Here is a 27,174-nt window from a genome sequence, read left to right on the forward strand (position 1 = left end):
GAGTTCAGAATGAAGCGGCGATTGGACGAGCAGGAGTCACCCGTGTATGCGTCGCAGCAGAGGCGTATCACCAGCAGCACCGAAGCTTTCCAGCACCAGCACCGCGTGCTCGCTCCGGCACCTCCAGTGTATGAGGCGGTTTCGGACACCATGCAGTCTGCCACGGGGATTCAGTACTCGGTAACTCCCAGCTACCAGGTGCGTGCCCTCCTCCCCTTGCTGTATTTGGGCTGTGATCCCTGCTGCGCCGCCAGCCAGCACCGTGTCGCTTCACAGGAGAATTCTGCATCCAAGACAAGGGTTTGTTGTAGTCACCAGGGCTTCCTAAACTAAAAGGAAGGTTGGACGTGTTTATCGTGCATCTCATTTTAAACACGTGCTTTAAGGCTTCGTGTTCAGAGCCACCTGAGCAAACACAGCATGGTCTCTAAATCCTAGAGGCAGATATATGCAGGGAATTTTGTCCATTTTTCCCTTCTTCAGCAGGAAAAGGTTTGTTCATACGGTGGCTCTGTCGCAGGCGTGTGATATCTTGAGTGATCTTAAGCCTGACGGACCAGCTTGGATCAGCATTTAGAAGGGAGAGTTTCAGGAAAATGGGAGTGTTTTAGAAAGTGTTCCCCCCAGGGTCATTAGGTGACGCTCTTCCCTCTCTTGCCTCCTTTACAAGGAGAAGGAGGAAGAGGAGAAGGGAAATAAAATGTATTTTAAGAGTGGGCTGGACACACCTCCAGCATTTGCAGAGAGGGCTCTGCTGTGTTCAGACTATCACAGGCTGGATTCTCAACCATCAGAATCGTCTTGTTTTGGTTTTAGGTCTCTCAGGGTCACTGTTGAAGGAAACAAAAGATGGTTTTTTGAGTAAGGTTGTTAGAAATGATGATTAAAGGACAAAAGGTGTTTCTGCTTCCTTAAAATTTTACTTGTTTATGTGGGTTGGGAAAGACCGATCTTGCTCCCTGCCCATGAACCTGCAGCCCGTACCTTGACGTCCTCTTGTCTTGGCAGGTATCGGCCGTTCCGCAGAGCTCAGGTAGCCATGGGCCGGCCATCGCAGCCGTCCACAGCGGCCACCACCACACTGCGCCGGTGCAGCCTCACGGGAGCCAGGTGGTGCCGAGCCACACTCACCCCACGCCGCCAGCCGTGCCGGTGCAGGGCCAGCAGCAGTTCCAGAGGCTCAAGGTAATGCCCAGCGTCGCTGCCTTATCAAAACTCGGTTTGTTTTTGGAGGGGCATCTGCTGCCAGGCAAGGGGAACTTGGCCAGTAGTTGTATTATGAAATGGGATGTTGGAAATGAAGGCGAGGTTAAGCTGGGGATGGAGATCGTGAGCAATCTCTTCTGCTTCTGGAGAGCAGGAAGAGGTGGACAGCATCCAGATCTGGCCAAGATGTATGGTGCTAGGCGGGGAGGACATCATAGAATTGTAGGGGTTGAAAGGGTCCTCCAGAGATCATTGGGTCCAACCCCTTGCCGAAGCAGGGTCCCTAGGACAGGTCAGTGTCCAGGCGGATCTGGAATATCTCCGGAGAAGGAGACTCCACACCCCCTGGGCAGCCTGTCCCAGGGCTCCCTCACCCTCACTGGGAAGAAGTTCTTCCCCAGATTGGTGCGGAACTCCCTGTGCTCCAACTTGAGGCTATCAGCCCTTGTCCTGTCCCCACAGACACTGAGAAGAGGCTGGCCATGTCCCCCTGTGTCCCACCCTTCAGATACTGCTCAACATTAATAAGATCATCCCACATTGCTTTTGGAATCCAGTAAACTTGGGAGGAAGTTTATATAGTGGCCTCGAGGAATGGGGAAAGTTGTGGGAAAGGTTTCTTTTAAATTGCTGATCTGATTTGTGGAATTGCTCAGTTTGTGCCCAAATCCTGGAGAACCTGGGAACCTTTTCCTATTCGGTGTGTAGGAGAGGCCTCCCTTCACAGGCTGTCCTGACTCCCATGCTCCTCCAGTTTGGTGGGCTGTCAAATGCAGAAAGGGGCTGGTTTTTCTGCCTAAACCCTGTTGCCTCATGTAATGTGAGAGGAAAAAAATGATGGACTTGCTGGGAAAAGGTCAGGGCAGGAAGGAAAAGGAAGAAGTATTTCTCAGAGTGTTGGCCTGATCGGGTTAAATTACCCAAACATTTGTCACTTTGCTGAACACATGGCTTACGTGGGTGGTCGTGTGGGAGTAATTTGGGAGTAAGTAAGGGTCTATTCTCAGATTATGTGCTGTAAAATCCTGGGAAAAGGAAAAAAAAAAGAGAGAGAGAACTCCACCAAAAATAACCCATTTAAGTAGCTGTGCTTGCTTCAGCTGTGGCGAGAAGGCACGTGTGTGCAAATCGATGCCTTTTCCTTAGTTTCTTCCAAATACGAGGTGGATCTCTTCCAGTTTTGGTGGTACCTGCTGCCTCACTGGGTGAGAGGCCTCTTCCTTTTGCTGTACACGGGGTGTTTCGTTTCTAGAGCCTTCTGAAAACAGCTTCAAGACTTCGATACTGATAGCAAATCCTCCGCGGGCGCAGTATCGGGGCTGTACGGGATGGGAGCGCATAAACAGGAGGGGACTCAACTATTTGAAAGGATAGACAATGGCAGGACAAGGGGAAATGGATTAAAGCTAAAGGAAGGAAAGTTTAAATTAGATATTAGGGGGCAGAGAGAGTAGTGAGGGGCTGGAACAGGCTGCCCAGGGAGGGGGTGGGTGCCCCATCCCTGGGGGTGTTGAAGGCCAGGTTGGATGGGGCCCTGGGCAACCTTGTGTAGCTCCAGGCCTGAGGTTGGTGTCCCTGCCTGTGGCAGAGGGGTTGGAGCTCTGTGATCCTTGGGGTCCCTTCCAACCCAGACCATTCTATGGCTGTATGATTCTTCCTTCCCTGTTGCAAATCAGACAGAAGAGAGGTCGGAGGCAACAGGGACCCGGAGCTCTCGCTTTAGGCTGTTCCTGTTCTTTCAGTCTGCCTGGAAAATTGGATGTTGGGACACGAGCGGTTCATAAACTTCTCGCTGTTTTGAGGTGTAAAACAATTTACCGCCCACAGTTGCCATTTCCAAAACCCTTCTGTGTCGAAGTGAAATGTCTGGCTTTTAGAGGGAAACATAATGCAAGCCTGTACCTGGCAGACATCTGCTTTGCTGAAGATGTCATTTCCACTTTCTGCTTATTCTCAGACTTCCATAATAATTTCCACAGATGAATGCAGGAAAAATACTCAGCCTAGTTCTGTTTATCCTAGCAGCTGCTTCAGTGAGGGTAAATTTGAAGTATGGTTGGGTTTGTTTAAGGATGTCTTGGGGTTTTGTTGCAGGAAATCTGCCGATCTGTGTTGGGGTTTATTTTATTTTTCCCTTTTTAGTGAGTTTTTGTCTTGGGAGCCTGGAGTAGGGAGTGAGTAGCATGCTGGACTCGATGATCTTAAAGGTCTTTTCCAACCTTGTGATTCTTTAGCTCTTCTTCAGATGGTGCTGGCAGTACCCTAACAAGGCTCACGGTCTCCTGCTCTTTCATTCCCTTCCCAGGCTCAGTTTTCCAAGTAACATGTGTGTGTTAGAGTAACAGGAGCTGAAATAAAGTCTCCTCTGTCTCTTCCATCCCCAGGTGGAGGATGCATTGTCTTACCTCGACCAGGTGAAGCTGCAGTTTGGTAGCCAGCCACAGGTCTACAATGACTTCTTGGATATTATGAAGGAATTTAAATCTCAAAGGTAACAAGCTGCTGTGCTTTGCTTCCAGGTGCCTGCAGGAGCACAGGGGTGGGAGCTAAATTCGGTCCTTCTGCATGCAGAGTAACACATCTCTAGTGGTAGTGAGAAAGTGATTGTGTGTTTTTCTGTTCTGTAAGTTAAAACTCATCCCTTCCTTCCTCCTAAATCTCTGCTTAGAGCAGAGAGTTCATGAGTTTGGCCTCAATAGCCGATTCGTCTGGCTGGCTGCTTCTCTGTCTGTTAATAATAGACTGGATCTGATCGATATCAAATGCCATCTGGGCTGGTAGAATAGTTCTAGCTTTGTTCTTAAGTTCAGGAATGGGTTTAGAGGAATAGCTTTGGCGTCGTTTCGTGGGTTAGAGTGGAAAATTCCGATGGGGAATCCTGATGTGGAGGACTTGGTGGTGGCACTGGAAGGCTCTTTGAGGATCATGACATATTTTTGTTTGGGGGGGTCTTCTTCCTCCTCCAGTATTGACACTCCAGGAGTGATCAGCCGCGTGTCGCAGCTCTTCAAGGGCCACCCAGACTTGATCATGGGTTTCAACACCTTCTTGCCCCCTGGCTACAAAATCGAGGTGCAGACCAACGATATGGTGAACGTGACGACGCCGGGGCAGGTTCACCAGATCCCCACTCACGGTTTGCAGCCCCAGCCGCAGCCCCAGCCGCAGCACCAGTCGCAGCCTTCAGCGCAATCAACCCCGACACCAGCACAGCCGGCGCCGCAGCCGCCGCCTGCCAAAATCAGCAAGGTGAGAGGCTTTGGGTGCTGTACGGGGGATCCTGCTGCCTCCAGCTGAAACTGGTGTGGAGCTGGAAGGGTGAAAAGGGCACTGCCACGCCACTCTTCAGCGGTATTTGTGGACCTGTGCGTGTTGTCCTTCTTTTCCAACTTGAAGACGTGTCCAAGTTGATTTGATTCAAAGAAGCCACCTTAGAGCTCTTGAAAAACCTGGTGGCTTTTAATGGGGAACTGAAGGATGCTGGGGGTATCTGGTGAAGTATGAATGTTATTTAGGGAGAGGGGTGAATTCTGCGTTGCTTCAAGTCCTCTTTCTGAATCAGGCAGTTGTTGTAAAGGAACAGTCTGGTTCAGCCAGCAGTTGGATGGGTGCAGGAGTCGCTGGTGAAGTCACAAGCACAGGAGTTCAGACAAGATGCCCACGATGCTGCCTTTCAGTACGGGTTTCCATGCCTGAAACGGAGACCTTTCGGTAACCAAAAGGAATTTGACTCTCTGCTGTAGATACAATCCAGATGCTACTGTCCAACAGATGGATTTTATGTTTAGGATAGTATAAGAGGCATTCAGGGAGCTCACTCCAGATAAAGAATTAGGTATTTCAGCCTCAAAATGTGGAAAGATTTGGGAGCCTTAGGGAGAGAAAGAATCCCCCCAAAGTTTCAGGGGTTAATCTCTAAACTGTACAATTAGCTAACAGTTGGCTGGAAAAGAAGAAAAACCAAAGGAATACACGGCTAGAAGGCAGCAAGATTTAAGCTGTGGCAATAAGATGGTCTCTAGACAGACATGTGTGGGACTTGCAACCCCTTCTGGTCAGAAATAGTAAAAAAAACCCTGTGCTAAACGCTCTGCAGAGCTGAAAACCACGAAGTTAAAGGCTTTTGGGAATTAACTTGGTACCTGTGCTGGGTTTTGAGGCTTTTCTCCAAAGCAGTAGGACATGCCCTCCGAGAAGAGGGAGCAGTCCCTCTCATTGCTGTGGGCTAAGTGGTTATTTTTCTCCACTGACCTGCTGAAACTTTTCAAATGAACCCAAGGGACGTGCTAGGTGCTGAGGTGGGATCTCCTTACCAGGTAGATAGAGCTGTTACAGGATGCTTCTGGCCATCCTGAGACAGTTCCCTACAGTGTCAGCAGTGGAAACTCGACGTAATTAATGCATGTTGTGAAGGTGAGAGGAGCCTCAAAACTGCCTCTTCATGTTTGTTTATTTTTTACCTAATTAAGAGCATTTGAAATAATTACTCCAAGAGCCTTGTCCCTCTTATCCCTATCTCAACACTGTAAGAAATTCCAGTTTTCCTTTGCTGTTGCCATGCCCGGAATTCTTCACTAGGGGCAAACAAAGAGTGAGCTGTGCATAGGCATTTGGGCTCTGTTAAATTTTTGAGGTGTCTCCTGTCTGATTTCAGTCAAAAGCAATCAGGAAGGGAAAAGATCTGGGAACAGGAACAGCTTGAATGGTCTGGAGGTTTTTTTTCTTCCTGATAAAATGTAGTTTGTTGGCCTGATAACTATTCATTTACTTCTTGATGTTGGGTAGTAGCTTTCTTCTACTTAGTCTGCCTGTATTTGTGCTTCTGTTGGTCTTTAAAACCCATGAAACGGGTTCTGAGATGGCACTTCTTAGTTTTAAGTCTTAACAGCAGTTACTGCTCAGACAGCTGTTGGCAAAAACACAATTGGAATCCCTTCAGCATGTGAAGGGGGTAATTCTTTAGTAGCCATTTCAGAAGACATCTCTCTTGAGGCCAGTCTATAGGAAGAGCGAGCTTGACTGGATGTAGAAAGGTCGTGGGTGCACCATCCCAGGGGGTGTTCAAGGCCAGGTTGGCTGGGGCCCTGGGCAACCTTGTGTAGCTCCAGGCCTAGAGGTTGGTGTCCCTGCCTGTGGCAGGGGGGTTGGAGCTCTGTGATCCTTGGGGTCCCTTCCGACCCAGACTATTCTATAACGTAGGAGTGGGATAATCTTTCAGCTCAGAGATATCTGTTGAATCCATGTTGTACCACCATTGGCATTGGTTACACTTCTCTGCTGGGTTTTTCCCTCTGGATGTGGTCCACATGCAGAATAAAATCACCTTTATTCCAAACAGAAAGGAAAATGCTAATTTTGAGTGTGGCTTCTTCTCTCCGCAGCCGTCACAGTTGCAGGCGCATACTCCCGCCAGCCAGCAGACTCCCCCGATTCCACCGTACGCATCGCCACGCTCGCCACCGGTCCAACCTCACACGCCAGTGACAATCTCTCTGGGAACCACACCATCCCTGCAGAACAATCAGCCCGTTGAGTTTAATCACGCCATCAATTACGTCAACAAGATCAAGAATCGGTTCCAGGGACAGCCAGATATCTACAAAGCCTTCCTGGAGATCCTCCATACGTATCAGGTGAGTACGAGGCAGGTTGGGGTGTACACAGGGCGATTTCTCTTTTCTGGGCCATGGAAGCTACCTGTGCCTGCCCAAAACTTGGTCTTCTTCTGGATTAATATTGGCCAAGGAGCTAAGCAGAGTTGGTGCAAAGGAAGTTAGGTTGCATAGAAGCGCGAAATAATATGTTTGGGTCTGTTGTCTGTCTTTGTGAGTGTCTGAAATGCCTTTTTAAAGATCCCATTTGGTGTTTTTCCATGAGGATGGATGAGGAAGAGATGATGTGGCTGTAGTGAAGTAAAGAAACCCCTTCCTTCATCAGTCCTCCTAGGCCAGGGCATTCAGGACATATTTATATGTCCTGAATATATATATCAATATATATATTGATATAAGAATCATGCTGTAGATACACAGTCCCTTATGTAAGATGCTGAGACCTCTGCTGTCGTCTTCTTCCTATAGCTGAGACCTTTTGCTGTCTCCTCCTTTCCATCGCTGGGGGTTTTGGTTTGGTTTTCTTTGTCACCTCAGTGCTTTGCACGCCTTTTCTCCTGACGCTTCTCCTCTTTGCCATGACAGAAGGAGCAGCGTAACGCCAAGGAGGCCGGAGGTAACTACACGCCGGCTCTGACGGAGCAGGAGGTGTACGCGCAGGTGGCTCGCCTCTTCAAGAACCAGGAGGATCTGCTCTCGGAGTTCGGGCAGTTCCTGCCCGATGCCAACAGCTCCGTGGTGAGTTTTTCTTGGAGACAGCCTGGAATTGAAACCCCTTGTGGAAAAAACTGTCCTGTTGTGTAGCCAGAATCTGCTTTTCCTGTTTGATTCTTGGGGTTTTGGGGCTGGGGTTTGGTTGGTATTTTGGAGTCATCTTTTCCCGAGCGTGGGAATGGGGTCAGGGTGATAGGCTGCATTTTGTGGCTCCAACTTGTCTTTCAAATCCAATCCCTTTGCCTATGAGGGCTGTTGTAGGCTGGTGATAAAACACATCGGTCACCTAGAGCTAGGAGGAGCAGGCAAGCTTTTTTTGGGGGTGGGGTTTTTTTTTGCCTGGATGCTTGGAACTCGGCTCTAATGGTCTTAATGGGTTTGTCTCTAAATAAGCTGTTAAGTAAGACAACCGCAGAGAAAGTGGAGTCGGTAAGAAATGATCATGGTGGCACGGTGAAGAAGCCACAGCTCAACAACAAACAGCAAAGGCCCAACCAGAACGGCTGTCAGATCCGACGGCACTCGGGAACCGGAGCAACCCCTCCGGTGAAGGTAAGAGCGGCCCCCTTTATTCTGCCCTCCCTCCCCCCCAGGAAAAGCTGTGGCAGAGCGGGATGCGTTTGGTGAATCCCTGTGGAAATCAATGCTTGCCTTTATAAAGAAGCTTTTTGAAGTCCCTGTTACTGAGATTTTTCATAAACACCTGGTATTGTCTGTACCTGAAGGCGGTAACAGTTACTTGACTGGGGAAAAATAAGAACTTCCCTGTTTTATTAGGATGGGGGTGGTTTTATCAGGGAGCGAAGCGGCGTTTGGTGATGAGAGGAGAGAAGAGGGGTTAAAACTCATCAGGATAATGGCAAATGAAATTTGTCCAAGAATTCATAGCAATGTTTCTGAGCTGAGGGCAAGGTAAAAGCGTGCCTGAAATCTTTGTCACAGGAAGAGTCCCGAGCAGATGCAGCAGAATCGTGTTTGCTCATCCTACCTGGGATAAACCTTCTGATACGATGATGAACAATTCTTCTCTGAGCAGAATTTGGCCCTTTTCAAATGCTGCACGTTTGGAGAGCACAATAAAACCAGTCTCCTGACTGGGTGGTTGAGTGTTTGTGTGGTCAGGATAAGTTGGCCTGCTTTATTTGATCAAGGTGGATCTTGCTCTGTGGATGTAAAGCATTTGCAAGCCTGATTGTATCATTTTAAATCCAGGGCTTTACTTCCCCTTCTGCCCTTTCTCCTTCTCTCCAAATAAAGGGCAGCAAAATAAAACAGGTTTTGGAGGCAGCTCTCAGCTTTTCCGAGGGTGTAGAGGGGAAAATAAAGGATCTTGCAGTGGAATGCCAGAGAGAAAATACAATATTTTTTGGGAGATGTAAGATTTAAAAGCACTGGGGGAGTGATAGGAAAAAAAATCAACAGGTGAATTTAGCTGATGGCGTGCAAAAAACATTTGGGGTTCTGTGCTACTGATTAACCTTTGGCAGGTTGACTTGTGACATGTCCTTCCTTCCCATAACAACCATGCCTTTCTCTGAGATGAAAGCAGGCAGTGGTGAGGTTGGGAACCCGAAACCCTTGTGTGATGGATAACCAAAATACAGCACCTTGCTCTGCTAAACAGCCTCTTTTTTTTCTCTTTTTCTTTTTCCTTTTTGGTTTTTTTTTTGCCAACAGAAGAAACCGAAGCTGCTGGGTTTAAAAGACCAGTCTTTGGCTGAAGCCAGCAAGCACGGCGTGGGGACAGAATCGCTCTTCTTTGAAAAGGTGAGCAGTGAGATTTGGGGTAAAGCCGTCCCCCCCGCGGGGATATATGTTCTTAGCCTATAGACAGCTGGATTTTCATCACTGTGAGGTATGGGATGTATGTACACTGCCCTGGTAACACTTGTCAGCTTGACCTCAGGTGTATCGTGTGACCTCTTCACTCAGATCTGTTGAGTTGTTTTTGAAGCCCAGCGACCTTTATTTTGTATGGATATTCATGGGAGTTGTTTCCCCTCCCCACCCCCAAAAGCCTTTGTCCAGCTTTTCACCTGCTGCTGATGTAACGCAGGCTCCAAATTGTCTTTCATCGTGATGAAGTCCCTGTACAACCGCTGACGCGCGTGGCGTGGGCACAGCTTGCCATACCCATCCCCAGCCAGCTGCCTGCGGTGTGAGAACTCCCTTCACCGATCCACCTCGACCTTGGGTTTGGGTTTTGCATTGAGGTTTTTTTTCCCTTCCCACCCACTAGAGATGAATCTAATTAATTACGCTGTCGTTACGTGTTGCTGGTTTACTGTGGTGAACAGATGAAGGATACACAGGATGTTTCCAAGCGGTACCTTGGTGCCTTCCCTGAGATGTGTGTACATTTCCTTACGGCTCAGAGGGGAGTAGGTAGTGAGCTTATATACTTAACAAGCCTGTTAAGTGACATCCCTGCGTTGATGAAGGTCTCAGTAGCTCCCTGATGATGTGGTGTGTTTCCCAGCACACTGCAGACCAACTAATGGTAACTGGGAACCAGTCTCAATGCTCGGGAGCGTACGTAGGCGTTAACATGAGTAAACCCAGAAATCCCTGCCGTAGAGTGAAAGACATAATGACAAATACCTTAATGGCAATAGAGCTCTGACTCCTGCTGAGATGCTGACTGTTCTCATGGGGAGGGTAATGGTGTTGGGATGAGTTGTTCAGTTTCCTCATACTGGGAAGATAAGGGTTAAGGCTGCTGGTTTACTGGTGATAACCCAAGCTGCAATGTGGGGTGGGTGTTATTACCCAGGGCACAGGTCTCTGCCCCCTGCTTGCAATATTCCCTGGTGTTTAAAGGCGCCCCAGGGAGAATTTTGGTGCTGCACCCATGACCGATGTTATCCACAGTTCCAGCTGCTGGGGGGCTCTTGAAGGGATTTCATCCTTCACTTGCAGCTCCTTTCCTCAGAGTAATACACCTGCTGCTTATATATAACATATATAAAATATAGAGTCACTGGGAGATGCCCACGTCAGATACAAACTCCCTGTTGGACTCCTATAAAGATCAGCCTTCTCGTTCTGCGTGTACCCTCCGTGCATTGGTGGGAAGGACGATGTTAAACCTCTGTCTCCTGGACAGCGATAGCACACGTTGCTTGGTCTCACCCTGACAGCCAGTGTTTTCTTTTCCTCTGTTCTTCTCCCTCAAAGGTGCGCAAGGCTCTGCGTAGCACGGAAGCTTACGAAAACTTCCTCCGCTGCCTGGTTATTTTCAACCAGGAGGTGATCTCGCGGGCTGAGCTCGTGCAGCTCGTGTCTCCGTTCCTGGGGTAAGTGCAGCCCGGTTCCTTTAGGTGAGGTTAGAAGCTGAACCCGCTCGATCCGTTTCTGTTGCAAAGCTGGGAAATAAAACCCCCAAAACAAACCCAAAACACTAACCTTAGGTGGTGGTTGAGCACCACACCGCTCTGGGAGCCCGGGCGGTGGTTTCTCAGCCCGCACAGTCCATCTGAGATAGAGCCCCCCTGCACTGCCCGCTTCCTCCGCTGTCGGTCAGCGAGACGTTTGTCTGGACAGCCTGCTACCTGTTCATTATCTCCCTGCTCAACGACTGCACCAGTTGCTTCCACAGCAGCACATTCGCTGATCTCAGATGTCCATGGGAAGGTGTCCCATGCTGCTGTATGGGCAGGTTCTGGTCCACCTTGGAAGCCCTTTGGTAGCTCTTAGTGTTGCAGGTACCGCAGCCTTTAGGCTTTCAAACTTTTCCTGTGTGGGAGCAGGATAATAAACTCCTCCCTCAAGCTTCTTTGTTTTCAACTTCATGCTCTTCTGCAGCCCCTTTTCCTGTTCCTTGTGCAAGAGGAGGGGAGAGAGAGGGATTCCAGGATTCCTAGCTGTGTCTTGGCAGGCAGGCAGCGTTCGAGAGCGGTGCCGGTGCCACTTGCTGCGTTTCTTCCTTTTTGAGAAGAGCAGACAGAATTAATTTAGCAGCCTGTTACTGCAGGATTTGCCCCGTCCCTGGAGGTGTTCCAAGGCCAGGTTGAATGGAGCCCTGGGCAACCTTGTGTAGCTCCAGGCCTGGAGGTTGGTGACCCTGCCTGTGGCAGGGAGGTTGGAGCTCTGTGACCCTTGGAGTCCCTTCCAACCCATGCCATTCTATGATTATTATCACAGATCATTTCATTTGAGAAGAAGATTGACTGGCTTAACAATGTAGGGAGCATTCCCCAAAAAAAAACAAGTAATGCAGATAAAAACCCACAAAATTTCCAAAAAGCTGCTGAGTTCAGACCTGAAGCAAAAAATAATAAGGAATACTCTAGTTTTAAGCAGGAACGATGACTTCCATAACTGCTGGTAGCGTACAGAACAAGTTGTATTAAGCTACTGACACCAAGTGATATCCTCCCATCGAGTCTGGGCAGCAGGATGAGCCTTCCTTCTTCCTGCAATTTGAGTTCCTGGTCCCAAGGGAGAAGGCAATAGCAACATAAATTAGGGTCAAGCCCCTGTTTCAGTAGCTACTGTGCAGAGAAACTGCCCTGGGGAGCTCCCCTTCTCTCCGATAGCTCTGCTGGAATTAGTCAGGCATCAGCAGGATGCCACCTTGAGCCAAGAAAGGTGAAATAACAAAAAAATTTGGGATTTCTCCTGTCTGCTGTCAGTGCTTTTAGCTACAAGGGTGAGCATCAGCATTGGGAAAGGTATAACGTGGTGTTCTTAGCCTGGAGTTGGACATTATCTTCTGTCCTGTAATGAAAAAGCAATAAATGAGCAGTGATTCAATTAGCCTCGCTAACAGCTTCAATCCCTCATGTTGCCGGAGCTTTCCATGAGATAAGAGGTGCTTGAACAGTTGCAGTATTTTAGGCTAATAAATCCTTCAGGCAACTTTTCCCTTCGAGCAGCAGGTGATCCCAGGCCTTGCAGCCCAGGGCTGCTTCCCAGTTTGTGCTGGTGCAGGGAAGGCAGCGCTGGCTGAAGTGTTTGGCTGTATAGTTATGGAATCACTTTTCAGTTTCTCCATGCCGCTTTTGGGAAGGAAAGGTTGGGTTTAAGGTCAAGAATGTTGGATGACTAGGAATCTGGCCTGAGTTGGGTACCAGGGTAGTTTGAGAGACCTCAATGTGACCCTGCAGTGAAAGCTTTGGCTGCTCTTCCTTGTCACTTGTCACCGTATCAGCGAGGCGTGTGGAGGATGCTTCTCAGCGTATCCCTGGAAGTATGTGGGAGTGTGGGGGGGTAATCCTAAAGCACTGTGGAGCAACTCACTGCCTGATCAACACCTGGGAGTTCGGTCAGGCCCTGAGGTGGAGATGGGGTTGGGCAGAGAGGGTCCAGACTGATAATTCAGAGGGTCCCCTTGGGCACAGTCAGTCCGTGGGGATGAGTTGTAGGCTCGGCGTGGCAGCTTGCTGCTGTTTGGTTTCTCTCCTTAGCCAGTTTTTCCACTTCCTTCCTTTTCTTTTTAGGAAATTCCCGGAATTGTTCACTTGGTTTAAAAACTTTCTGGGGTATAAAGAGTCTGTTCACATGGAGACGTATCCAAAGGAACGGGCTACTGAGGGGATTGCCATGGAGATAGACTATGCCTCCTGTAAAAGGCTGGGCTCCAGCTACCGAGCCTTACCCAAGAGCTACCAGCAACCCAAGTGCACGGGCCGGACTCCGCTGTGTAAAGAGGTAAGGTGATTTTGGGTGGGAACCACGTGACAGAAGAAGGCTATTCCCAGTTTTCCCACAGGGATGGAGAGAGGGGAATAGAACAATGAGGCTGGGGAATTTGTTTTGTATCCCTGTGCTATGCTGAAAAGGTGCCTGGGGACATCAGGGCACGTCTGCTCTCCACTTGCTCCTGAAACACCTGGATCGTATCCAGAAGCTGTTGCATGGGGCGAGGCGTCAGTCTAGGAATGGGTTATGCCAGCAGCTGGCTGGGAGATCCCCTACCCACGTGGCTTTGGCGGTTGGCATCAGCTCTGCTCCGGTGGCACTTGTGAAAGGGTTGTGTAAAGCGTTGGGGAGCAGCTGGAAAACAAAACCCAACAACCCAGCCAAATAGTTGTGATGTTTAAAGGTCGTCAGATAGTCACAGTTCATGTTTCACAACGTGTGAAAAGAACATTAAGGTTACAAACTTCACCCTCTGCGTAGGAAATGATAGAACTAGTTTTCTGTGGGCTCTTAACGTGATGACAGGGATCCAATGGGATCCTGAGGTGCATGAAAAGGAGCGTGGCCAGCAGGATAAGGGAGGTGATCCTCCCCCTCTGCTCTGCCCTGGTCAGGCCCCATCTGGAGTGGTGTTGTGTCCAGTGCTGGCTCCCTGGGATAAAAAAGCTGGGGATCTCCTGGAGAGAGTCCAGCAGAAGGACACAGAGGTGATTAAAGGCCTGGAGCATCTCCCCTGTGAGGAAAGGCTGAGTGAGCTGAGGCTGTTCAGCCTGGAGAAAAGAAGTCTGAGAGGGGATCTGATCAATGGTTATCAATATCTGAAGGGTGGGACACAGGGGGAAATGGCCAGCCTCTTCTCAGTGTCTGTGGGGACAGGACAAGGGGTGATGGCCTCAAGTTGAAGCACAGAGTTCTGCACCAATCTGGGGAAGAACTTCTTCCTGGTGAGGGTGATGGAGCCCTGGGACAGGCTGCCCAGGGGGTGTGGAGTCTCCTTCTCTGGAGATATTCCAGCCCTGTCTGGACACCGACCTGTGTGACCTGCCCTAGGGACCCTGCTGTGGCAGGGCGGGTGGACATGATGGACTCTGGAGGTCCCTTCCAACACTGACAGTTTGGTCATTCTGTGGTTCTGCAGTGTGATTCTTCCATGTATCCCTCCCATCCTTCCCTCCTTTTTTCCCCACCTGAAATACATGAGAAAACCTCTGTCTTGACAAACAGTTGGGTTGCATTCGGAAATTGGGACCCTACAGGGGAGCCTTCTCAGTCAAGAGTCAAAGCTTTGTCTCACAACATACTCCTTGAGTCCTTTAATCTCTTGTAATCACCTTCTGATCAAAGTGGGAATGGCACCGGTCGATCCTGTTCCTTCACCAGTGTCGAAGGTGATGTTTTGGAGGTGAGCAAGCCAGGACTTCTGCTGAAGGCTGGTTAATAAACCTGATGCTTAAGAGCGTTTGCTGGAGGAGGGGACAGCCCCAGAAATCCCTTCCCTAGGTGACTACCCTCACAAATGTCCTTGGGGAACATGATGGGCAAAGGACGCAAGGATTCTTCTTAAATGAGAGTCCTGAACACGTCTCTGGAAAGTGTTTTGTGGGATGCAGTTGGGAACTTTCCTTCCTGAGAGAATCTAATGACTCAGTTGTTCAGGCTTCAGGTTTATGAAAGCTGGGGCTGACATTCAAGACCGCCTGCCAAAACCCATCATTCTTTTCCCTTGGCCTCTTTGAGGGGGTTTTGGTTTTGACTGTTCCGTTCCTGTTTTGGAGGTGGTGAAAGCTGCGGGTGCTCAGCAGCCTTGTCAGGGAAAGGTGTTGCTGGGCTATGGATTTATATTCCCAATTAGCCTTATTTGGAGGTAGAAACCACGTCCTGCCCTAGCAGCCACGTCTGACGTGATGACCAGCCAGCATTGCCCGCGATGAATCACGCACATGATGAAGCAGCTGGTTGCAGTTGACTAATCCAAAGTTAATGGCAAAGCTTCCTTCACCTTCCTTTTTCTCTCCCCTTGCAAGTTTGCCTGGGGTTTTTTGCCTCACAGCTCCAACTACTGAATTTTTCCGACTGCCTGGACATTTTGGTCGTGGCTGTTTGGGGTTCAGGGTGATGCCTTGGCTTTGGAAGGGGTATGTGGGCTTTGGCAACTGGGGAGTTGGATCTTTCCATCAGAATACTGGGCTCGGAGGTGGCTGAGTGTGACCCCTTGGGAAGATCCTGACTCTTGTCTCCCCCCTACCCTGTTTCCCTTGAAGGTTTTGAATGACACCTGGGTCTCTTTCCCATCCTGGTCCGAAGATTCCACCTTTGTGAGCTCCAAGAAGACGCAATATGAAGAGCACATCTACAGGTGTGAGGACGAGCGTTTCGAGGTAAATGGTGTTTCCTTGATTCACATCCTGGGGAGCCTGGGCTTCTGGGAACATTAATGAGCTTGATGGAGTTACAACTGGTGAGGCTGCACCTCGAGTGCTGTGTCCAGTTCTGGTTCCTCACCATCAGAAGGACATTGAGGTTGCCCCAGAGAAGGGCAACCAGGCTGGGGAAGGGGCTGGAGGGCAAATCCTCTGAGGAGCGGCTGAGGGAGCTGGGGGTGTTTAGCCTGGAGAAGAGGAGGCTGAGGAGAGACCTCCCCACCTCCACTGCCCTGCCAGGAGGGTGCAGAGAGGTGGGCGATGGTCTCTTCAGCCAGGGGACAGGAGATGGGACAAGGGGAAATGGCCTCAAGCTGCACCAGGGCAGGGTCAGAGCAGATGTGAGGGAAAAGTTCTTCCCTGAAAGAGTTGTAGGGATGTGGAACAGGCTGCCCAGGGAGGGGGCTGAGTCACTGGCTCTGGCTGCGTTTAAAAGATGAGTAAATGAGGTGCTCAGGAATATGGTTTAGCACAGGACAGGAACGGTTGGACTCTGATCTTAAAGGTCTTTTCCAGCCTTCTGATTCTGTATTGTGTGCCTGTCACCTGTTTTTTGGGTAAAAGCTGGTGTTCCCTTAACCCAAGGAGCTCCAAGCTGCCACCCCTGCCCCTCGCTTTTTGGGGAGAGCTCTTCATTTGCGCCACTCCAGGTGAAACCCCTCAATGTGCAGTGTATAATCACTGTGCCTTTTAGGGTCTGACAGCCCACGTAACGCAGGAGAACGTGCTCATTCCCCTCTACTAATCCAAAAAGATCATCAGGGATGGGAAATGATTGACACCTCAACAGGAAATGGAAGTTAGCTTGGCAATTACCTGCAAATGCTCCCATTCGCCACATCCTTTTGTAGAGTAACTGTCAATCGCGCTCTGTTCCCAGCTGGGAAATGTAATTTCTCAACAGTGGCCTTTAAATTCTCCTGTGTTATTATCTAGGTGGCAGATAAAATATAATTGGATTATTTTAAAGCAGGGGAACGTGGGAACTGCTGCTGGAGTACACCTTGTTTAACACGTGGGGGCTGCTTGTTGCGCGTCACTTACGTGTTAGCCTCTGTGTAGTACCGGGGTTTGTCTGTTCACCCATGGCTAATGCACCCTGTGCTTCAGCTGGATGTTGTCTTGGAGACCAACCTGGCCACGATCCGCGTCCTTGAGGCAATCCAGAAGAAACTCTCCCGCTTGTCTGCCGAGGAACAGGCCAAGTTCCGGCTGGACAACACGCTGGGCGGCACTTCGGAGGTGATCCACCGCAAGGCTCTCCAGAGGATATATGCTGACAAAGCAGCCGACATCATCGATGGGCTCCGCAAGAACCCATCCGTGGCTGTTCCCATCGTACTGAAAAGGTACTGGCTGCTGTGCCCAGAGCTCTTCTCATCTCCCTTCAAGCCTTGTCTCCTCCCCAGTGTCAGCGTCCCGCGTCAGATGAGGTTTAGCCTCATGTGGGGTAAATTTGATCCCTTTCCAAATCCCACAGCCGTTTCCTAGAGAGTTCAGCTCTTCTCTACCACAGCCATAGGTTTTTCCTGATATGCTCCCAGTAGAACTGTCCTGTCTCATAGCTCACCCTTGTTTTATCTCGATCCAAGGTTAAAGATGAAAGAGGAAGAGTGGCGAGAAGCCCAGAGGGGATTTAACAAGGTCTGGCGGGAGCAGAATGAGAAGTATTACCTGAAATCCTTGGATCACCAGGGCATCAACTTCAAGCAGAACGATACCAAGGTCCTGAGGTCAAAGAGTCTCCTCAATGAGATTGAAAGCATCTACGATGAGGTAAGATGGTCACCAATAGTTTCCTTCCCTCAAGCTTCTCTAGTCTGCGAGTGCGATTTCAGTTCCTGTTCCTCACCGCACGATCAGAGGGGAAGTCTGTGTCGCCAGCAGAGCTTTCTGGGGTGGAGAGGGGTGTTTGGGCCTAATTTTTGTGCTGTGTTTCTCATTTGTAGAGGCAAGAGCAGGCTTCAGAGGACAATGCAGGAGTCCCCACGGGCCCACACCTATCGCTAGCCTATGAAGACAAGCAGATCCTGGAAGATGCTGCCTCTCTCATCATCCACCACGTCAAGCGACAGACGGGAATCCAGAAAGAGGACAAGTACAAAATCAAGCAGATCATGTATCACTTCATTCCAGACCTGCTGTTTGCTCAGCGAGGGGAGCTCTCCGATGTGGAGGAGGAGGAAGAAGAAGAAATGGATGTGGACGAAGCCACCGGAGCTGCGAAAAAGCACAATGGTGTTGGGGGAAGCCCTCCCAAAACCAAGCTGATGTTCAACAACACGACAGCCCAGAAGCTGCGGGGCATGGATGAGGTCTACAACCTCTTCTACGTCAACAGCAACTGGTACATCTTCATGAGGCTGCACCAGATCCTGTGCTTGCGGCTCCTGAGGATCTGCACCCAGGCCGAGCGACAGATCGAGGAGGAGACACGGGAAAGGGAGTGGGAGAGGGAAGTGCTGGGCATAAAGCGAGACAAGAGCGACAGTCCTGCCATCCAGCTGCGGCTGAAGGAGCCTAGTGAGTGACTGCTGGAGGGAGGCTGGGAAGGACAGACGCTTTTGATGGTGGCTTGGTGACAGGATGGACTTGTCAGCCATCAAGGCAGAGGGGGGATCTCTCTTATTCTCACTGGGCAGCCCTGGGTTGAGGGAGATGGGAAGGTGTGAGGTATGGAGCGCTAATACAGGCTTGAGAGCTTTCATTTCATGCCTGAGGATCTAAAGTATCCTTGAGTGCCTTAACTAAAAGCTTTTTTAAAAAGTCTTTTAGAAATAAAGGCCTCGTTGAGGAGGCCAGTGATGGAAATCAGAAACACAGGGGTTGGAAGGGACCTCCAGAGATCATTGGGTCCAACCCCCTGCCAAAGCAGGGTCCCTAGGACAGGTCACACAGGTCGGTGTCCAGACAGGGCTGGAATATCTCCTGAGAAGGAGACTCCAAACCCCCTGGGTAGCCTGTCCCAGGGCTCCCTCACCCTCACCAGGAAGAAGTTCTTCCCCAGATTGGTGTGGAACTCCCTGTGCTTCAACTTGAGGCCATCACCCCTTGTCCTGTCCCCACAGACACTGAGCAGAGGCTGGCCATTTCCCCCTGCATCCCACCCTTCAGATATTGATAACCATTGATCGGATCCCCCTCTCAGACTTCTTTTCTCCAGGCTGAACAGCCCCAGCTCACTCAGTCTTTCTTCACAGGGGAGATGCTCCAGGCCTTTAATCATCTCTGTAGCCTCCTCTGGAACCTCTGCAGGAAAGTGATAGATTACCAGAGCACTTAAAACTACTCCAGGAAATGTCTCTAAAAGACAAACTTAAGTCTTTACTTAAGTCTGTACTTAAGTCAGTAATTCTCCAGCTTGACCAGGGTAGTCTTGAGGACCAAAAACCCCCAAGCATACCTTCCTGGGTTGGGGGATGACATGTTCATCTCCCCCCTTCTCTTCTGTTGCAGTGGACATCGATGTGGAGGATTATTACCCAGCCTTCCTGGACATGGTGAGGAACCTCCTGGATGGCAACATGGACTCGTCGCAGTATGAGGATTCCCTGCGCGAGATGTTCACCATTCATGCCTACATCGCCTTCACCATGGACAAGCTGATCCAGAGCATCGTCCGACAGGTGACTCTCCAAAAAGGAGGTTGGGAGGGTGGTAGAGAAAGTCTGCTTGGGTGGTTTGCTGCACAGAGAGCAGAGGAACAGGGAGTGTTGTATCCCTAAATGAGGAGTTTCGGGGGTAGGCAGGTAAATGCTGGGTGTGTTTTTAATCCAGCTCTGACACTGAGTAGAGAGACGTGGTAAGAGGTAATTTCTGATGTACTTAAATGATTGGGAATATCCTCTCCATGTGTATAGAGTTCTCCTTTTGTTTCCCAGAAGTTTTAGGATACAAATATTGAACTTGAAAGCGTCTTCAGATCTAATCTTGCTTTAACTTGAGGAAAAAGAATAAGAACATTAAATGATACTGAAATAATTTCCTTCCTTTTCAGCAGTGCTGCAGGAGCAGTCTTCCTCTTATTTCTAATTTTTATGTTCTGAAAAGCTTTGTCTCTCTTATCTGGCTGTTTGAGTAGCATGTTTGGACTGTTAAACTGCAGTCCTTTACTTGGGCTGGTAGGAAGAACGTGTGATCAAGGGGGGAAAAAAAAATCCTTCCTCTGCCTTTTTGTAGCATAAAGAACTAAACCAGATCTGAGGGGCTGGAAGGGGAATGGCTTGAGAGACCTTTCCTCTTTCAGAAGCTGCTTTTCAGAAGCTCTGTGCGTCAGTGCAGAGATGAACTGAATTCAAAAGACATCTGAGCAACTTTCTGATGATTTTTTAAAAATTACTATTATTTTTAAACTTGCCACAAAATGAGGATTCAGTACTCAGACTCCCACCCCTCTCCTCAGAGCCGGCAGCAGCCCCGAGCTGTGGAGGAGATGCCCTGCTGATCTGGGAATTCCTTCCTGTAGTTTTTCCCTCAGAGTAGCTGTATTTTGCCACCTGCTATTTTTTTTTAAAGATACTGTGGTTTCCTTTTGGGTTTTTTACATAGCAGCAGAGATCATCTGCAGCTGGAAGGGGTTACTAAAGGTGTAGCCTTAAATTCAGGCTTTTTAAAGCCTTTTATTTATCTTTTTCTCTCCTCCCCTCCCTCCCCCATTGAGGCTTAAACCTGTGGTTACATAGAGTCATAGAATCATAGGCTGGTCTGGGTTGGAAGGGACCCCAAAGTTCACAAAGTTCCAACCCCCTGCCACAGGCAGGGCCACCAACCTCCAGGCCTGGAGCTACACAAGTTTGCCCAGGGCCCCATCCAACCTGGCCTTGGACACCCCCAGGGATGGGGCACCCACCCTCTCTCAGGGCAGCCTGTTCCAGCCCCTCACCACTCTCTCCGGAAAGAACTTCCCCAATATCTCATCTAACCCTCCCCTCCTTCAGCTTCACCCCATCCCCCTTGTCCTGCCCCTGTCTGCTTTTTAACGAGCTGATTCCCCTCCTGTGTCTCTGCTCCCTTCAGGGATGGGAAGGCTGCAATGAGGTCCCCCCACAGCCTTCTCTTCTCCAGGCTGAACCAGCCCAGCTCCCTCAGCCTCTCTCCATAGGGGAGCTGCTCCAGCCCTCTGAGCATCTTCATGGCTCCTCTGAACCCTCTCACATCTTTCTTGTATTGGGGCCCCAGCTCTGGACACAGGACTCCAGCTGGGGCCTCCCGAAGGCAGAGCACAGAGGGACAATCCCCTCCCTGTCCCTGCTGCCATCCCTCTCTTGATGGAGCTCAGGATCCCATCGCCCTTCCGAGGTGCAAGAGCCACTGCTGGCTCATGGGAAGTTTCTCCCCCACCAGAACCCCCAGGTCCTTTCAGCTGGGCTGCTCCCCAGGAGCTCCTCTCCCAGGCTGTGCCCATTTCTGGGATTCCTCTGGCCTGAGCACAAGACCTGACACTTCACATCATTAGGTTTTTCATTGATAAAGCTGTTGAAGAGCACCAGACCCAAGGCAGACCAGTACATCAGACCAGTACATCTCTGTTTCTTTTTATTCTGGGCACAGAGCAGCCTCCCTGACCGACACCTTCCCCCCCCCATCTTCTTCATTTTCACAGCTTCAGCACATAGTGAGTGATGAGATCTGTGTGCAGGTAACAGACCTTTACCTGTCTGAGAACAACAACGGAGCAACAGGAGGTCTCCTGGCTTCCCAGTCTTCTCGCACTCTCCTGGAGGCCGCGTACCAGCGCAAAGCCGAGCAGCTCATGTCGGAGGAGAACTGCTTCAAGGTAACAGGCTGGGGAAGCAGCCACCAGCGAGGTGGGTGCCTCATAAGGCAGGAGGGGGCACCAGTCCTGTTAACAAGGAGCCTGTTTTTAAGCACCCAAGGGCCCCGAGGACTTGCTGTACCACTGAAAGGAGAGTTTTGGTGGCACATCCCCAGCTTCACAGCATCTTTGGGTTGTATTTCACCGATTGCTTTGCCTTCAATTTTAATTTATTAGCTCAAACTCTCCCATTTCTCTCCTGTCTCAACCTTTTGTGGGGAGATCTGCTGATGCCACCCAGGCATTGAATCGTTGCTGACTGCATACGTCACTAACAGAAACTGGTGCTAATCAGAACCATGCCTAAGGTACAGGAAGCAGTCAGACCCTTTCAGAGCCGGTGAAGTACTTGGGATAAAAACCTGCCTGTGTAATCTCTCTTCCCCTTGCCCTCAGATTTATTTGAGGGGCTTGAGAAGGACCCCTGAACCCCCCCCCCGCCCAAATACCATGAGAAGGAGGTTTCAAAAAGCTTTACTGGTTTTTATTCCTCAGAGGCTCTGAGGCTTGCCTGGTGTTTTCCCTTTGCTGTCAGGGATGGGGAAAGCACAGCTTTTCCCCTTAAAACTTTGCAAACTTGCCTCGTTCTCCCTTGAAAGAATGAAGGTTGTGGGGTAAAAAAACCCTAATGAAGGTTGTTGGGGGATTTTTTTAAATCATTTGAAACCTCTTACCACAGTCCCTTCTGCTTTGTCTTTACAGCTGATGTTCATTCAGAGCAGAGGGCAAGTTCAGTTAACCATTGAACTCCTGGACACGGAGGAAGAGAACTCCGATGACCCCGTAGAAGCAGAGGTAGGAGCAACTTCTCCAGAGAGCTGACTGTGAGGTGCTGGGACGAGGGTATCTGGTTGACTGTTGTTGTGGTCCGTTAGCCAAAGAAACATTGAGGCCAAGAAGGATTTGCCTGCTCACATCACCCAAAGCCCCTACAAGGCAAATCCTTCTGGGTTTTATTTGCATTGGAAAACCCTGAAAACCACATAGAGGAATGATGCACCTGCTTTTTGTTGGCGATAAGACGCAGGGAGCCTTCAAAATTGTCCTGGTGTTCATAGGTATAACTTGCAGCTTAGCCTCCTTAACCACCCTGTGGTGTTTGGTGGGAAGGCAGTGGCTGATCTCTGCTCTGTGTTTGCTTCCAGCGCTGGTCGGACTACGTGGAGCGGTACGTCAACTCCGATTCTACCTCCCCCGAGCTCCGCGAGCACCTGGCCCAAAAACCAGTCTTCCTGCCGAGGTGAGTGGCCAGGCTGTGCTGTGCTGCCCTGGTCAGGCCCCACCTGCAGTATTGTGTCCAGTTCTGGGCTCCCTGGTATAAAAAGGACAGGGATCTCCCTGAGAGAGTCCAAAGAAGGGCTACGAAGATGATTAAGGGCCTGGAGCATCTCCCCTATGAGGAGAGGCTGAATAAGCTGGGGCTGTTCAGTCTTGAGAAGAGAAGATTAAGGGGGGATCTAATTAATGTCTATGAGTATCTTAAGTATGGGATGCAGGGGGAATTAGCCAGCCCCTTTTCAGTGTCTGTGGGGACAGGACAAGGGGCAATGGCTGCAAGTTGAAGCACAGGAAGTTCCACACCAACATGGGGAAGAACTATTTCACAGGGAGGGTGAGAGAGCCCTGGGACAGGCTGCCCAGGGGGTGTGGAGTTTCCATCTCTGGAGATGTTCAAGACCCATCTGGATGCAGACCTGTGCAATATGAGCTGGGGAGCTGCTCTGGCAGGGGGGTTGGACCCAATGAGCTCTCAAGGTCCCTTCCAACCCCTATGATTCTGTGATTCTGTGATCCCTACACTACGGGCTTTATCTGGCTGTAGAGAGGGGAGTGACTGTGCTCCAGCGAAGCAGTGGTCTGGCACCTGTGCTCTGAAGCTGTTTTGATGGGGGAGTGTGGATCTACCAGCAGCATCCAGCCTGATGGTGCTGGAAGGTGAGTGCCAATTCCAAGAGGGATTCTTCTGGTTTGCAGGAATCTGAGGCGGATCCGTAAGTGTCAGCGTGGTCGTGAGCAGCAGGAGAAGGAAGGGAAGGAGGGAAACAGTAAGAAGTCCATGGAGAACTTGGAGAGCTTGGACAAGCTGGAGTGTAAATTCAAACTGAACTCCTATAAGATGGTGTACGTGATCAAATCGGAGGATTACATGTACAGGAGGACCGCTCTGCTGCGAGCTCAGCAGGTAGGAGCGGGCAGGAGGACTGGGGTGGGCAGGTGGTGTTTCCTGGGACCCCCTTATCCCAAAGGGCAGGTGGGGAGAGTGGGATGAAACACCCTCAGGCATCCCAGTGGGTACCCACCGGTGGTCTTCATGGTGACGCATCAGGGTGCCTGTTCTTCTGGGGGGCTTCCCTGAAGAGGAATTGATCAGAGGTGCAGAGTGTCCGTCGATATTCCTGATTTCCTGATTCAAATTTGAATTTAAGTTCCCGATTCAAACTGGATTTTAATCCCTGGTTTCAATTGGAATTTGATTCCTTAAAGTTACTTACCTTTGCTTGTGGTTCTCCATGCCAAAAGTAACCGTTGGGACTAGGGAAGGGGGATGTGACCAGGAGCAGTGGGCAACGGAGGTGCAGGAGGAGAAGGGATTATCAGCTCTCCACCTGTTCTTGAGCTGTAAAGGTTTATTCAAGGTGAAAATGCCAGTGGCTCCAGATTGGCCAAATTCAGGAGGATTTGGTTGGAGCAAGCAGATTAGGCCTGCTAAATGCTCTGGCACTTGAGTTAGTTGTCTCATCCCATGGGAATGTTTCTGTCCAGCAGAGAAAACTGGGGAGCTTTAGCAGCAAAGCCCAGTTCCAGTCTGGCTGTTTGGACCCAAGGTTTGAAATACGTCCCTGTAACTCCATTATAATAGATTTAAAACATGCTGTGAAACAGAATGTCGTTGCTTAGAACGTAAAAGAAAGTAAAACCTGCCAGATTCGGGCAAAAATTACTCACTTAAGCATTCACATCAAAGGTGAGAAGGTTGGATTTCAGAGGTAACTCTCTGAAATGCCCATACTGAGGGTTTTGATTGAATTCCCTCTATGCCATTCCACTGGTGTAAACCTAACCTGATGAAACGGGATACTGTGTCCTGCTGTTTTCCATGGGGAATCTGAACAGAAGCCAAATCATTGCATGTGCAGCGTAGCCCCTCAGTTGCTGAAGCACACCCAAGGAGTTGCAGATCTCTTGGGTTTAATGGTTAACACTGAGAAGCACTCAGCCTTCAGAAGGAGAACAAAGCAAACCATAAAATACCCAAGTTTTAATCCTGAGGTTTAATTATATTTGCTGCTTTCAATTAGGACTGTAGTCATGGGCTTTCAACCATCTGTCCTCGATTTGACATTCCTTAAGCAGAAGCTTTTACTCAAGAACGTGCGTGGCTTTTCTTCTCTTGATGCTCTTGTGAAGCCAGCAGGTTTTGAACATTTTAAACTCAGACTAGTTCTTCATTTTCCTTAGCAATTGGGTCCCCCCAACATATTAAGAGTTTGTTCCCTCCTGGGGCTCTGTCCCTCCATTGGGGAAAGGCTAGAGGCTGACCCGAGGGCTGGAGAGAGCAGAGCTTGCTTGCTCTGGGATGCTTGGATTACCTTGGCTCCTGGATGCTTGAGGAAGAGGAGGAGAGGAGGCAGCATCTTCTGGGTGATGCAGAAGGGACTCTGTGCTGGGCAGGTGCCTCCCAGGGTGGGGTGGGTATGTTTTGTATCCCCAGCTTGAGACGTGCTGTGTTAGCACAAAGACTGTGAACTTCAGTGAGGGTGAGGGAGCCCTGGGACAGGCTGCCCAGGGAGGTGGTGGAGTCTCCATCTCTGGAGATATTCAAGACCCGCCTGGACGCCTATCTGAGTGATATGTCCTAGGGAGCTGCTTTGGCAGGGGGGTTGGACCCGATGATCTCTCGAGGTCCCTTCCAACCCCTACAATTCTATGATTCTATGATTCTTGGTAGCCCAGAGTTTATTTTGCCACTGGGAGAGGAGACCCGGGGCCTTTATGGGAGCTTTTCCTGTCGTTAGCTAGCGTGCACATAGATCCCCTCAGTTGTGTCAACCAGCAGCCAAGCTTTGCCTTAATGCTTTGATTTTGGGGGGGGAGGGTGGCAAAGCTGCCTTTTCCTAACACTTCTTTCCTATTCCCTCAGTCCCACGAAAGAGTGAGCAAGCGGCTGCACCAGCGGTTCCAAGCCTGGGTGGACAAATGGACCAAGGAACACGTACCCCGCGACATGGCAGCCGAGACAAACAAGTGGCTAATGGGCGAAGGCTTGGAAGGTCTGGTGCCCTGCACCACCACCTGTGACACAGAGACCCTGCACTTTGTGAGCATTAACAAGTACCGCGTCAAATACGGCACAATATTCAAGACACCCTAAAACTCCCCTCCCTCAACCCTCCCCCCCCCCCAACCAAACCCCGCCACCGCCCCGGGGCGAGGGAAGAGCCCGGGAGATGTGTGTGTGTGTGCGCGCATCAAGGGAAGGAGGAAGACCTTTTTCTCCACCCCCCCCCACCCTCACTGTGTTTATGTGGCCACTTGACTAGTGCGTGGCTGGTACAACCTGTCACCAGCGGGGATTCCCTGCTCGGGACACACGCGGATCTCTCCGTCGGCGGCGGCTCGGCTCGCGCGGCCCCGGAGGGCTGGAAGGGACCCCTCTCCGAACTGAGCCATCCCAGAGAAACGCAACGAGCTCGTACACACCAGCAGCCTTGAGGTTTTGGGTTTTGGTTTTTTTTTCCCCCCACTCCCCGGAGCCCCTGAACGATGTAGGAAGAGAACCAGGAGGTTCTCCCATCACCGGGCCCGCTCGGATGTGTCCCAAATCCCCAAGGTGCCTGTCGCCAACGGATTCTCCTCCCTTTACGCTGGCGCCGGCGGCCCGGTTCCTGTGCTGGGGGGGGCCGTGGGGCAGCCCGATGTCACCCCACGGAGCAGACCTTGGGTTCCTCTCGCCTCCCTCTCCTCCCTCCCAGGCTGGACTCACCCCGTGCAGATCGGTCTGTCCTTTCTAGTGCCAGTGGAACTGTTTCTTTTTCTCTTTTTTTTTTTTTTTTTCTCCTTTTTATTTGGTTTTTCCTCCTTTTTTTTTTTGTACCTGCTTGTTTACTAGTCTCTCCTAGTGCCATGCACCAGCTTTTCACACACCTGTACGTACACACACACACACACACACCAGAACAACACAATTTTAACATGTTCCCCTCTTTTTTTTTCTTCTCTCTTTTTTTTTTTTTTGTAAATAAATGTACAAATTGTCAAATTTTTTTTTTTTTGGTTGGTTTTTCGGTTTTTGGGTTTGGTTTTTGGTTTTATTAAAGGAAAGTATGCTTGATGTGCTAGCATAACTGTACTAGCTTCTTGTGTACCATAGTACCGGGTGGCTTCTTGAGAATTAGTACCGACAGAGCCAGACTGACGGAGGCATTTATTACACTTTTTACCAAAGGGAGTTATCATTGTAGTGCTTTTGTGTGGAAACTTTTTTCTCCTTTTTTTGTAAATAAAAAATAATGGTCTTTGTTCTTAACCCTGGAGGAAGACGCTCGCTCCACCCCAACCGTTCTTGGTCTGAAAGGCAGCATGCGGGTTTTGGGGTGGGGGAAAAGGGGAGGGTGGGATCTGGGGGGGGGGGGTGTAGGGTGGCTGGTTGTGCATCTGAGTGTTTTGTGGGATTGGCTGGAGCAGCTCCCCTGTGGAGAGAGGCTGGGGGAGCTGGGCTGGTTCAGCCTGGAGAAGAGAAGGCTGTGGGGGGACCTCATTGCAG

At 50.1% G+C, this 27,174-nt stretch overlaps 1 protein-coding gene across 1 annotated transcript; it reads left to right on the forward strand.

Annotated features, from left to right (window-relative positions):
* Positions 1-26,937, forward strand: SIN3A (SIN3 transcription regulator family member A). The gene is made up of 20 exons (XM_084268170.1): positions 1-198; positions 1,009-1,185; positions 3,591-3,697; positions 4,173-4,455; positions 6,588-6,839; positions 7,404-7,556; positions 7,926-8,084; positions 9,210-9,299; positions 10,710-10,828; positions 12,974-13,184; positions 15,437-15,553; positions 16,706-16,944; positions 17,188-17,371; positions 17,545-18,118; positions 19,052-19,221; positions 21,198-21,371; positions 22,113-22,205; positions 22,556-22,650; positions 23,385-23,592; positions 25,552-26,937. The coding sequence occupies exons 1-20, from the start codon at positions 10-12 to the stop codon at positions 25,780-25,782; spliced, it is 3,825 nt and encodes a 1,274-aa protein (XP_084124296.1). The 5' UTR covers positions 1-9; the 3' UTR covers positions 25,783-26,937.
* The last annotated feature ends 237 nt before the right edge of the window (positions 26,938-27,174 follow it).

This window comes from Gallinula chloropus, assembly GCF_964237585.1.
Source record: "Gallinula chloropus genome assembly, chromosome: 9".
In the NCBI taxonomy this organism is placed as follows: Eukaryota; Metazoa; Chordata; class Aves; order Gruiformes; family Rallidae; genus Gallinula; species Gallinula chloropus.

Excerpts from the sequence above, each read along its gene's own strand:
- SIN3A (XM_084268170.1), top strand. The coding sequence starts at position 10 with ATGAAGCGGCGATTGGACGAGCAGGAGTCACCCGTGTATGCGTCGCAG. Across the intron at positions 7,557-7,925 it reads CCGATGCCAACAGCTCCGTG|CTGTTAAGTAAGACAACCGC; the intron begins GTGAGTTTTTCT and ends TCTCTAAATAAG. Across the intron at positions 21,372-22,112 it reads CGGAGGAGAACTGCTTCAAG|CTGATGTTCATTCAGAGCAG; the intron begins GTAACAGGCTGG and ends TTGTCTTTACAG.